Here is a 13,209-nt window from a genome sequence, read left to right as displayed (position 1 = left end):
TAATTGGAGAAAAAAAAGGTGCACTAGGCATCTTGGCTAAAGGAACCAGAAGTTACATAACACAGAGTTAAATACATATCTGATTTGAAGGGCAATTGCAGCATCTGCAGTGGTGCCTCTTGAGGAAGCAGAACTATTTTACACAAACCAGTTTAGTACCACACAAGATAAGTGCCATCCAGCATCAGGATACAGCTGCAGCGTTTTATGAACCATTCCTATTCCTAACATTAGGAAATTGAATTCTTCCTAGGCTGTCTTAACATTACTGCTTTAGTCACAGATCAGATATAAAGGTCAATATGCACAACCTCCAACTAAAATCCTGTTGCAGCCTAGACAGTGAAGTGGTATTTTAGACTTTAAAACTGCAGCTCTTTCTGGATCCCCCAAAGTGTATCTGCACTCTTCTTCAAACAGGCCTCTTCCTCAGGAGTCAGTCACTTTCACAACATCTGAGATTCCATTCTGTCCCAAGATGCAAGGAACACTAAGGAAGACATCCTCTTTTATTCCATAGAGACCCTTAATCATGGTGGAAATCGGATGCACCCGCCTAAGATTCTTCATTATACTTTCTGCCAAATCTGCCATAGATAGTCCAATGGCCCAGGATTTGTAGCCTTTCAGTTTGATCACCTCATAAGCACTGTCAACCACCTGTTTGTGAACCGCTTTCCAGTGTTCCTTATCTGCATCAGTGCCTAATTCGGGGTGCAGAGTCTTCAGGGAGACACCAGCAACATTCACTCCACTCCATACAGGAACACTAGAGTCTCCATGCTCCCCAGGGATCCACCCATGACAGCTTAATGAGTGAACTCCCAGCCTTTCCCCCATGAGGTAACAGAACTGGGCTGAATCCAGATTGCAACCACTTCCAATAACACAGTTTTGGGGAAAGCCACTTATCTTCCAAGCCACATAGGTCAAGATATACACTGGATTGGAAACAACAAGCAACTTGCAGTTTGGGCTGTATTTTACAATATTAGGAATGATGAATTTAAAGATGTTCACGTTACCCTGGACCAAATTAAGACGGCTTTCTCCCTCTTGCTGACATGCCCCGGCTGTGACAATAACCAGCCTGGAGTTTGCCGTCACATTATAGTCTTTGCCTGAGACAATTTTTGGTGTTCTAAGGAAAAGGCTGCCGTGTTGGAGATCCATCATCTCTCCCTTCAGTTTGTCCTCCATGACATCAACAAGAGCAATTGCATCTGCCAAGTCCTTCATTAAGATACTGATGGCACAGGCCATGCCAACAGCACCAACCCCAACCACTGTAATCTTATTCTGGGGGACATGTTCTTCCTTAAGAAGATTCTGAATCAGATGATCTTTGAGAGTTGCCATATTGGACTTAGAACCTAAAGGAATCGGGAGTGCACGTCGGGCGGGCGGGGATCGGCGGAGCGCAGCGTTAGATCCGGACTTGGCGGCAGCTGCTCGGATACTTCTTTATTGGTTTTTGAGCAATGAGCAGCTGAACTCCACTTTTGGTTACAAAACAATCTGATGGCTTTTTAAGACCCAGTGGAAGAACCTTTCATCCTTGGCATTTTGGTGTGAGCAGAAAGCAGGATAGAGGACTGTCTAGACCAGGTGAAGAAATGAACATTCCAGTAAATATACTGTGAGTCTCGGGTGTCTGGCCTGGACATTGATAGAGGACACTCAACACCCTTAATGTGAGTTGCAAACAATTATGTAGAAAACACATGATATTTTCAATCTAGAGGGTGGGGGTCACAAATCTTATTATACTATTTCTGATATTCTGCATTAAGTGAGGGGTTGAAACCTTTAGGAGGTGCTCTGCTTCAATCCATAATCTGGGTGAACATGACCCAAGAGATAGCAGAGCACAGTGATTGAGTGAAGGCCCGGGAAATACATACATACATACATACATACATACATACATACATACATACATAATAGCTGTTTGATTTTAGATAAATCACTTAAACTCTCCATGTTTCCTCAACTGTAAAGTGAGGACAACAGTATCTACCTTTTCAGACTGCTGTGAACATTCTATGAGTTGATATGCACAAAACCTTTGAAACAGTGGCTGGCATGGACAAAGCACAACAGATGCAGTTATTGTTATAGTCATCGATGTTGATGCCCATAATAAATAAATAATCCTCCTCTGCCTGCCTCAAAGAAATATGTCTTAATTTATTGCTATCGACACTACGTCACACTAGCTCCTTAAAGACAGCTTCTTGATAGCCAAAACTTTCAGGTTCATTAGCCTCTGGGCTCTAGAACTGACTGACACCCCACAATTTTAAACCTTAGGTACTTGCCTCATCTAAATCAAATATGCTTGGTGGAGGGAGATTATCTACCTCTGTTTTAATACCTTCAGATGCTTTCTATGCTTTGGCGACATGCTTTCCAGCTATGACATAGACTGGCTTCAGCAACTCTGCCCAGACTGAAAGTACCAAAATGAAAGGATCTATTGAATAGGAATATGATGTATTGACTTGGAAAGATACACCTATGGCTTCCAAGCAAGGTGTTTGATGAAAACCTTACTCAGTCTCTTTCAATCATAATTTCCCCCTCTAAAATATTTAGATGTTGTATGTATGTCTGCAAGTCTACAACAGACATGTGTGTGCGCGCACGCACAACCACACCCACACATACACACACCCCTTCCCAATATCAAGTTAATATTTTCCTAAAAATGATTGTTCACTTTCAATAGTCCCATGGTTCAATATAAATCAAGAATCATCAGAAAATTATACAGTACTATATGTATTTTGAACTAAACCATGAAAAAGTCCAAGCCCTGCTTTATGTGATAAAAATGACTAAACTTGCATTTACTAGGGTTCAGCTGATGCAAATGTAACCTAAGAGCATGGCAGAAATAGTAAATTAACATATAGAACCAGATAGAGAGTAAACGGAAAATCAACAGGGAGCTAAAAGGCAACCAACGGAAAGTGAATTATCTTCTCAAATGGGCAAGTTTGAGAAACAAATAAAATATGTAATGAGGGCATATTAAAGTCCAGCGTAAGATCAGGAGACAGTATTTGCCAAGTTCTCCCATGTAACCCAAAATGAAGTATAATGATTAGCTTAGCTGAGATTTAAGTAGTTTAAAACAGAATAAAACAAACATATCCACTCACAGCTGTAATTCAAAATTCTCCCTCTGCCTGTAGAGTGAGGCTTGACTTACACCAAAATGACACAAGAAGTATACTGATTTTATCCTTTTTCTTACAAGTACAGCTCCCTGGGGCAGGGCAGGCTGGTAAAAATTAATGTAACCTGGTATATTTTGAGCCCTTATTTACAAGGCATTAATCATACATCAGGAAGACAAAGGAATACTCCAAATAATAAACTCTAACAGACCTGAACCACATTGTAATGCAGCTCTTTCCTCAGCCGAGTTCACACCACAGTTCTCTCTTGCTGAACTTTCTTTCCCTTATTCTTAATGAACTTCTGGTGGGGAAAGATTTTCTTCAAGAGTCTGGATTATGTTACAGGACTTGAATTGTCTTGGTGCAAGCATCTAAAGAGTATATGATTTTTTTTTTAACTTTAGAAATATTTAATATGGACCATCTTGTCTCTTTCCTATAAACATGTGACTAGAGGGTTTTAAGATGACTTGAGATCACAGACTAAGTCATCCTATTCTTTTCTGTTCTCAGAAATTTTGGGTCTTTTAGGAGATTAATTTGTTAACCAAATGATGTGCAGATTTGCAAAGAAAATGAGAAAAGGCAGAAAACTAGATCTAGAATGACCCTATCATCAGAAATAAACATTTTGAGGAAACAATGGGGCAATTTATATGCAGATGAACATCTTTATTTTTTTAAGGGAATATTTTTAAAATCAAGCTGCCTTATGGATTGTGAAAATGCCTATGTGGTAGGCACCTACGGAAATATTTGTAGAGCATTGCATGATGGTTAACCATGGAGTTTTCTTCACCATGACTCCTAGCTTCAAATCACAGCTTCAAGTAGGGTTGATGGTTCTGTGCCTGTTGCCTCATCTATAAAGCAAGAATATCTATTCTATAGTCATGTTTTGCTTGTCAAATTGTACATATCCACTATATTTTGGATATTGTTATCATGGTGGGCTTTTATTTTGCTACTATCTGTATTAGTACTAGGAAGGCTTATTATCACATTCAAACTTAAATGATCTCTTACTGTTCTGCCTGAATAGTTCCAGCATCTGCATAGAATAATGTATTCATCAGAAGGAGGGGATTCAGTAAGCGCTGAACCAACTAGTTGCTATATTTTCTGCAACACCTGGAAACATGGCAGAGCGGAGAGAAAGCTTTGAAAACAAGCCTGAACAGGCACACCAAAGTTTCCATTACCAATTCTGTGAGTCAGAAAAGTTGTTCTACTCCTCCTGGGGTAAAAAAAAAAGGCAGACAAGATCTGCCTCACCCCAAGACAAACAATAGTAATAAAGATCAATAAACCCATTTATTTATCTTAAGTTATGAGAGTTGATGAGGAAAGGCTATGGAGACCCATTGAAACCTCAGCTTCCTTAATTAGCCTCACTCTGGGTTACCTTAGTGAAGTCGAAGGGATTCTGAAAAGGGGTTTCTAGGATCTTCATGCTCTCTCTCTCTCTCTCTCCCTCTCTCTCTCTCAATTCTATAAATATTCTGTGCTTTTCTCCTTTTAGTAACCCAAATCTGTGAAGAGTGACAGATAGTAAGCTTGCCTGATACCTGATCATGAATTCTGTGTAACTCCAGGATAACACTTTTCACCATGTATTCAATTATCTATTTACATATTTTGAATCCTCATCTAGAATTTGATACGCTCTTCTGCACAAAATCCATGAAGATTAACACAGTGACAGCCACACAGTCAAAAATTCCACAGACACATATTTATTGGAAAAAAATAGTGATTGATCCTACTAACATCTGAGGCAAAAAAAAAAAAAAAAAAAACTCCTTACAGGGATTATTTGTGACATGATGTATTAGTAACTGACACATTAATTCTAGCTTATGGTATAACATAAATGATTCCAGTAACCAGATCTGTTTCCATGAACAGTTGTAGTCAAATACATGTGAAACATCTGTTATATTCTGAGCTCTCTAGTAAATTGAAAACTCAAAATAGCCTCTTTACTGAATAAGCAGATGGCAGTAGTTTGCTATGACAGAAATGGTCCTATTTTGCACTATGATTAAGTCAGAAATTGAAGAAAACTGTTAATATTAGCCCAAAAGACAATTGATGATGGCCAAAAAAAAAAAAAAAAAATAGAATATGCAAGCATCAAACCTCTCCTATTTAGATTCAAAACCTGAATGGAGCAGGTACGATGTGAAATACCCACGAGTTTCGTAGGTTAATAAAGCAAACAGTAGAAGCCTCGTGCTCAGGTTCTTAAACATCTCATGAAAATACCCGCTAATGATCTTTGGCACTGGGGGTCCAATTGTTATTTGTTTTGTTTCTGTTTTTTATTTTCAATTTTCTTCCTTCATAGGACTATAACTCATTAGGGAAATAAGAGGGTGTGCTTTGGAAGTAATTTTCATTAACTTTTAAAATACTTTCTCAAATGAAAAGGAAAGCCTGCAATAATTAACCCCTTATAGGAACAGCATGGGCTTTGGTCACATAAAAATGGTTTTCAGTAGAGAGTCCACTGCTTTAGCTGCCAGTCGTTGGGCTTATTAAATAGCATCCCTTTTCTCACTCTATTCCTATAGTGTTTAACATAGAACAGAGAGGAAGCACATGAACCTTGGATTAGGTTAGACTAGAGTGTGAAGCCTGCTTGACTTGTGATCTGAGGAAAGCATGCATTCTGTGGAGCCACTGTTGTAAAAGGAGACAAGGAATCTGGTAGGGCTGCTTTGAGCAGAGAGTAAAATATAGGAGCACAGGGAATGGGCCACAGCAGCTATACCATACATGCTAACACTTTCATTGCCATCCTCCGCCTCTTCCTTCCCTCCCCTCCCCCTCTCTCCCTATACCATCTCCAAAGTGAGTGTTCAATCAAAGGGGGATGAAATGATATGTACAGATGTCCACCCCACTGTCCTGGGTTCCTCTGCTCTCCTGCTCTAAGAGAAGATCACTGGCAGGTAATTGCTCTGGCTGTGTCTAGAAATGAGATAAGCATCTCTGCATGGATCTTTTTATAAAGGAAGATCTAACTTTGAAAGCAGCTACTGAAACAAGAAGATATATGTTTCTTTGAAGAGAGCTCTGTGTTCACAACCACAGCCACACAAACACTCACACAGACTTTGGGAAGAGGACAGCTAAGCTAGTACACACAAAAAAGCAATGTGGATGGCAGAAATGTACGAGCAAGCAAATGAAGAAAGAATGAGGCAATAAAAAAGCAGGACCTGCAGATTTGGGGTTTTACATCCTCCCCACGGTCTGTCAAAAGGCCCTTCAATACCATCTTTTGCTTCTTCTGGTCATACTGACCACAGATGCTCATATGAGTCCCATTAACTTCAATATTGAGTCTGCACAGTGAAATTAAGTCTCCCACCAAACTGTCCTAACTTTCTTTGTGCTATTTCCGTGTTTATGCGTCTTCTCTGAAAATTTCTTTCCTCCGCATTATTATTATTATTATCATTATTATTATTACAAAATAATCTGCACATGAGATATTTCCTCAGTGAGAATCCTACCACTCAGCACCAAGAAGCAGTACTCAGGAAGAAAGAAATAATTTTCTTTTAGTTATTACTTCCGATCAATACAAAGATACTGAGTTACTGATGACTCTCTGCTGGGCTTAATGAAAAATTAAGGTAAGAATCCTCACCTTCATGATGATTCCACATATTGACACAATAGAAAGGTAACTAATAATACCAGATAATGTAACAGGAGGGGTCAGAGTGATCCCAGGTTATCTGCTGTATAATTGGCATGGAGACAGTGCCTGCTTCAGGAATCCACAGAAGAACAAGGTCTGACGTGGCACAGACTAGTCAAAACAGGTGAAATTTGAACAGAAACTTTAAGATGCTTTGCACAATGGAGACAAGTGAGGAGTCATCCCATTTGGGAAAAGTGCATTAGCAAAGACATAGCAGGCAGGAAGAATAGTTGTCTCCATGGCAATGAATAAACATTTGCCTTCAGGTTTGAGAAATCAGAGGAGAAGGACAAGCTAGTGTAACATCTTAGAAGGACTTGTATGTCAAACAAAATTGTTACAAAAAAGCAAACAAAGAAGTTATAAAATAGGGGAAGAGAATACAATATTAATATATGTATACATTTTAAAAATAAACTAGGTTTTTAGGTCAGTGAAACTGTATGATACTATAGTGGCGGATACAACATTATGCCTTTGTCAAAACACATAGAACCACACAAAAATAAAAAGTAAAGCTTAACATAAGCTATGGGTTTCATTTAATAATATTGTATCTATAATAATTCATCATCTGTGACAAATACACCACACCAAGCAAGATGTTAATAATTAAGGGAAAAAAGTGGGGAAAGGAGTGAGAGAGCATATATGGGAACTGTCTATACTACTTGTTCAACTTTCTGTAAACCTAAAACTTCTTTAAAAATAAATTTTATGGACTTCCCTGGTGGTGCAGCAGTTAAGAATCCAACTGACTATGCAGGGGACACAGGTTCAATCCCTGCTCCAGGAAGATTCCATATGCTGTGGAGCAACTAAGTCCATGCACCACAGCTACGGAGCCTGGCCTCTAGAGCCTGTGAACCACAACTATTGAGCCTGTGTGCCACAACTATGGAAGCCCATGCACCTAGAGCCCATGCTCTGCAACAAAGAGAAGCCATCGCAATGAGAAGCCCACGTGCTACAATGAAGAGTAGCCCCACTGCCTGCAACTAGAGAAAGCCTGCACACAACAACAAAGACCCAACACAGCCAATAAATAAAAAAAATTAAAAAAATAAATAAGTAAATAAATAAATATTTTATTCATTAAAAATATATTCATTATTCATTAATATATATATATATTTACAGAGGGAAGGCAATACTTAGGTACACATACACATAACTGCCCAGAAGATTGTATCTTATATATTTGCAAAATCTAACCAGAGTCATGTAACTGTTCTCTAGCTTCAAAATTACACCTGGCCCACTCTGGATTTTTTCTCCTTCAGAGTCTTTGCAAACTTTGTATCTATTGATACTTTAGAGAATATCCTTGTCTTTTGGACTAAGACCCTGTACTGCTCCTCTTGTTGGCTTTCACCAGTTACTTTCTTGGTTGAGTAACTAAGCTATATGTTGTGTTTTATTTGGGGGGTTGTCAGAATGTGTGGACTTTTCCTAATTTTAATAGTACTCTTAGAGAATAGTCATGTGATTTGATAGTTGCTTGGAAAGGTTTCTTGATCTAGAAAAAAAATAAATGAACCTATCACCACTTATTTAGGGCTGTTTAAATTTATATAAGTAGATATTAAATTTTTTGTGTGTTAAGGTGTTGCTTGATACTATGATGTTTAAAAATGAATCTTTCCTTGAATACTAAAAATAAGACATGTTCTAAGCCTTGATGAGGGATTTCTGTAAAAGAGTGCCTTCCACGTGAACTTTGTTATGCTGTTTTTTGAAAAAAATGTGGTATATATAAAGAATGGGAAGAGAGAGGAGAGAGTATTAGTTTTGTCTTGCTGCTGTAATAAATCACCATAAACTAAATGGTTTAAAAAAATACAAATGATTATTTTGAAGGTTGAAATTCCAAAGTGAGTCTTGCTACAAGGCTAAAATCAAGGCATCGGCTCCACTTTCCTAGAGGTTCCTGGGGAGAGCCTATGGCCATGCTTTTTCTAGCTTCTAGAGGCAACTCACATTCTTTGGCTTGTAGCCCTTTCCTCATCTTCACATCACATCACTTCAGCCTGAGCTTCCACCGTCACACTGCCTTGACTCTGATCCACCTGTTCTCTTTTTATAAAGACCCATGTGATTTCATTGGGTGAATTTCCATAATCCAGCATAATCTCCCCATATCAAGATCTTTAATATAATTGTATCTGCCAAGTCCTTTTTTCTAAGTTTCTTTCTACAGATTAGGTTGTGGACATCTCTAGGGATCCATTATTCCATCTACTACAGAGGGCTAGATCAGAAGGTGAGTGCAGGGGACTTCTCTGGTGGCGCAGTGGTTAAGAATCTGCCTGCCAATGCAGGGGATGTGGGTTTGAGTCCTGGTCCAGGAAGATCCTACATGCGGCAGAGCAACTAAGCCTGTGTACCACAACTAATAAGCCCGCATGCCACAACTACAGAGGCCTGTGCACCTGTGTACCACAACTAATGAGCCCACATGCCACAACTACGGAAGCCCATGCACCTAGAACCTGTGCTCTGCAACAAGAGAAGCCACCACAATGAGAAACACATACAACACAAAATCCCCACTCACTGCAACCAGAGAAAGCGCGCGCACAGCAACAAAGACCCAAGGCAGCCAAATAAATAAATAAAATAATAAAAAACAAAACAAACAAACAAACTAAAAGGTGAGTGCAGATGGTTTATCTGATTGAGGAATGGAGAAAGAATCATGGGTGATAAGGGAGTTAAAAGATAAGATGGGATTCCTGAAATGGGAAAAAGGAAGAATCAAATGTGTATCTTTAAAGTCTAAGTACACACTTAACAAGGAGGGTTATTTTTTAATGAAATTTATTGTTAAGAATATTCTTGTAGACATACCATTTGAAATTCACAAAATATGGATTTTTGGTAACTCCATTTTGCTTCTCTGGCGATTATAACTAATGTGGAAATTCATTTTCGATTTTACCTTGTCAGGCAGCTCTACAATTTGTGGAAGATTTGCAAGGGAAAAGACTGGATAATGTAATTTGACCATATTATGCAAATGAGGCTTTCATTTCCTGTCTATGTTCAATTTATGAACAGAAAAGTTATGCATTACTTCAAAAGATTTAATGTAAATTTTTTCTTTCATTTTCCCCAAGAAAGAGATGATTATAATAAACATGATGTAAATAAAGTTTGTATTCCAAAATATCAAGCTTACCGAAATGTTGCTATTTTAAACAAATCGTGTTGTTGTTTTATGTCGATGAGTTTGAGTGGAGAGACAAACCTCATTTGAATCATGCCTCTGCTACTGAGTAGTAATTTAATCTGAGTCTCAGTTTTCTCATTAACACATGGGTACACTAATGCCTTCCTCATTACTATTTTTCATAATAGACGGTATCACGTATTAAAAGCACCTGAGACATAATAATGGTCATTTTTTATTGACTGACACCTAGAGGCTCAGTAAATGGTAATCATATGCTATATAGTATATATTATATATCACTCTTTTGTTCTTTGTTCAGTAGTATATTATTGAATATTCAATTTTCTGTAACTCCTCACAAAGAGGTAAATATCTGTACCTACATAGAGCATGCATTCCAGCAGAAAAAGACAGACAATAAAATAATAAAGTATTGGAGCTGGTTAGATGGTGATAATTACTGTACAAAAAGGAAAAAATTAAAATAAAGAGATTAGGGATATGTGGGAGCACGGTTTCCAGTAATAATTGTTATCGAATGAATTGGGGGTCCTGATGCTCACTGCTTACAAAATCAATACTCACAAATGGTAGAAAGGAAAGGTGCCTTTTAATCTGAAGGACAGCAAACAGAGCAGATGCTGGACTAGGTGGTCCCCCAAAAACCACCTCCAAAGATTCTGATCGGCCATGAAAGCTTTTAAAGGGAAAGAAGGAAGTAATCTCAGTTAATCATTGAGATGGGGGGGGGTCAGAGTCATTGCCATCCCCCACTGTGCTTAGGCTTGTTGACTCCTCATGATCTTCCTCTAGATGCTATCTCTTTCACACAGTTTGTTCAGAAGATTACTGAAGGGGAAGCTAGGGAAGAGATCTGGTCACCTGTGAATTACTTATTCTTCATTTCTACTTCTTTGATCTACAGAAAGAACCCACAATTTAGGCAAGGTATCCTGTGATTAAAAGAGTTGAAAGGTGTGCTTGGGCGAGAGATGAGTAGAGCACGGGGGTGCCTGGTTTAAAGTTAGTTACAATATAATTCTGCTAAAGTGACAAGAAAAGGGGTTTCCTGCTGAGAGCAGTTTCCTGAGAAGAGCTGCTTACAATAAGAGTGGTAATGGTAAGCCTCATTGTGAAATTGAACTTTAAGAGTTAAATGAAGCTAGAGTTATCAGAAGAATGTTTCAAGTAGCACAAGCAGAAGAGCAGAGGCTGGGATGTTGAGGGAGTAGCCTGTAGGCTAGGGCTGGAGCATCAGAAGAATCCTAGGAGATAAGATCAGTGGAAAACTGGGGCTGGTGTCTATAAGAACTTGAAGGCATGGTTATACCCCTTGCTTGTACTCTGCGAAGTGGGGAGAAATAGCGGGGTCTGTTCATAAAGGTGAAATGACCCAACTTCTGTTTTAAATAATTGTCTTTCTGCCATGTTGGAAATACACTCTTAGAAGGCAAGAGTGGAAATTAGGTGTGTTGATAGACATATATGCAATAATCCTGGTGGAAGTTGATGATGGCTGAGACCAAGACACAAGGAATGGAAGTAGAAAGTTAAGTGTTTGGATTCTAAGTCTAGTTTAAAGGTAGAAATGGCCATAAAATGACCTGTATTAATCTGACTTTCTGAAATAAATAAGCAGTTGCTTGATGGATAGCTTGCAATAAAAGTTCTACTGACGCTTGAAAAAATGTGAATCTGTATTGATAAGGTATTCAACTTGAAAATTTCATTTATTTTAATATTATTTATGTAATGCAAATACTCTGTGGCTGTATTTAAATTGTGTATACTTGGTTTGTCATAAACTAAAGGTTATATATTAAACACTCCACTGTGGCCATTTTATTGCTTTCTCCCTGCATTTCAAACAATGTTTACTTTATAAATTTTGATACTTTGTTATTTAATGCAAAAAGATTTATGAGTTACATTTTCTTTGTGGTTTCTAGTTCATCAATATAAAATGAACATCCTTCAGTGCTTTAACAAATTATGCAATCTGCTATGAACATTCTCATCCCTGTTTTAAGGATTTTGGTTTTCAGTTCCATTTGATTTTTTTCCCCATCCTTTGTTTTTAACATTTCTTATTCTGGGTACAGCAATGACAGGAAGCACATAGATTATTTTATTTCGAATGTTCCTTAGATGTGCTTCCCTCCAACAAAATATAAGTCACAGAAATGTTTAATACCTGTGCCCATGTGTACCTGGGTTATAAAAAAAAAATTAAATTAAAATTAAAAAAAAAACCAAAAAACTTCTAATGTAGAAATTCTATTTTGCAACAAGTGGTCCACCACGCCAGGTATGACTAATACAAGATAATTGTTGACAGTTTAGAACAGTGTGAAAAGTCAAATTCATCACCTTCCTAAATAGTCTCAGAAAGTAGTTATAATGTTTGTTATACCAGCCTTCAAAAACAAAAAAAGGGAAGAATCTTTAAATTTCATCCACAGATGGATGAAATATTCTGGTTTAAATGTAGAAGAATATTTTAAGAAAGGGCCATCATTAGTGTATCTTCTTAGAGGAATTCTACTCTGTCTTAGAGAAATTCTACTCTTGTGTGTTTTTCTGTTTTAGACATAATGAGCTCATTTGTACTCAGATCACAAATAATGTCTGTCTTGTTTTGATTGTCTTGATATGCTTGATACATATACTATTGTAATTTCCCATGAGAGAATTATATTTCCTCACCTTGATTAAATAATACTTGGACATGCAATTTGCTTTGGCCAATAAAAATGAATATAAATGACATATACTTTCTAAACAGACATTTTAAATTTCATTGCATAGATACAACATTGCATATTTCTTCTCTTATATTAATCTACCCAGGTTATGGTAGTTTTATTAGTTTACACCCCAGAATGAAGAGAATATACAGGAAAACCATAATGGATATGTAATATGAGAAGGGAACAAATTTATTGTTATATGCCACTGAAATTTTGTTCTTGTTTTGTTATGCAACTTTGGCATAAACTAGTAAAGCCAAGATGGAAATTAGTTCCAGAAGTCTGATTCCATTGTAACAGCAACAAAGAAAAATATATATAATTCTTGTTTTGAGGCCAGGAAATGTATGCTGAAATAAACTACTGCTAAAGACTGGA

At 37.6% G+C, this 13,209-nt stretch overlaps 1 protein-coding gene across 1 annotated transcript; it reads right to left on the bottom strand.

The window, feature by feature from the left end:
• Positions 1 to 282: 282 nt before the first annotated feature.
• On the bottom strand, positions 283 to 1,443 carry LOC130859600 (L-lactate dehydrogenase A chain-like). Its single transcript, XM_057747173.1, is given in 2 exon segments — positions 283 to 438; positions 440 to 1,443. Coding segments are annotated over 2 exon segments (996 nt in total). The 5' UTR covers positions 1,360 to 1,443; the 3' UTR covers positions 283 to 362.
• Between the last annotated feature and the right edge of the window lie 11,766 nt (positions 1,444 to 13,209).

This window comes from Hippopotamus amphibius, chromosome 8 (assembly GCF_030028045.1).
Source record: "Hippopotamus amphibius kiboko isolate mHipAmp2 chromosome 8, mHipAmp2.hap2, whole genome shotgun sequence".
Lineage (NCBI taxonomy): Eukaryota > Metazoa > Chordata > Mammalia > Artiodactyla > Hippopotamidae > Hippopotamus > Hippopotamus amphibius.
The sequence above is the reverse complement of the archived record's forward strand: the minus strand, read 5'-3'. Positions and strand labels throughout refer to the sequence as shown.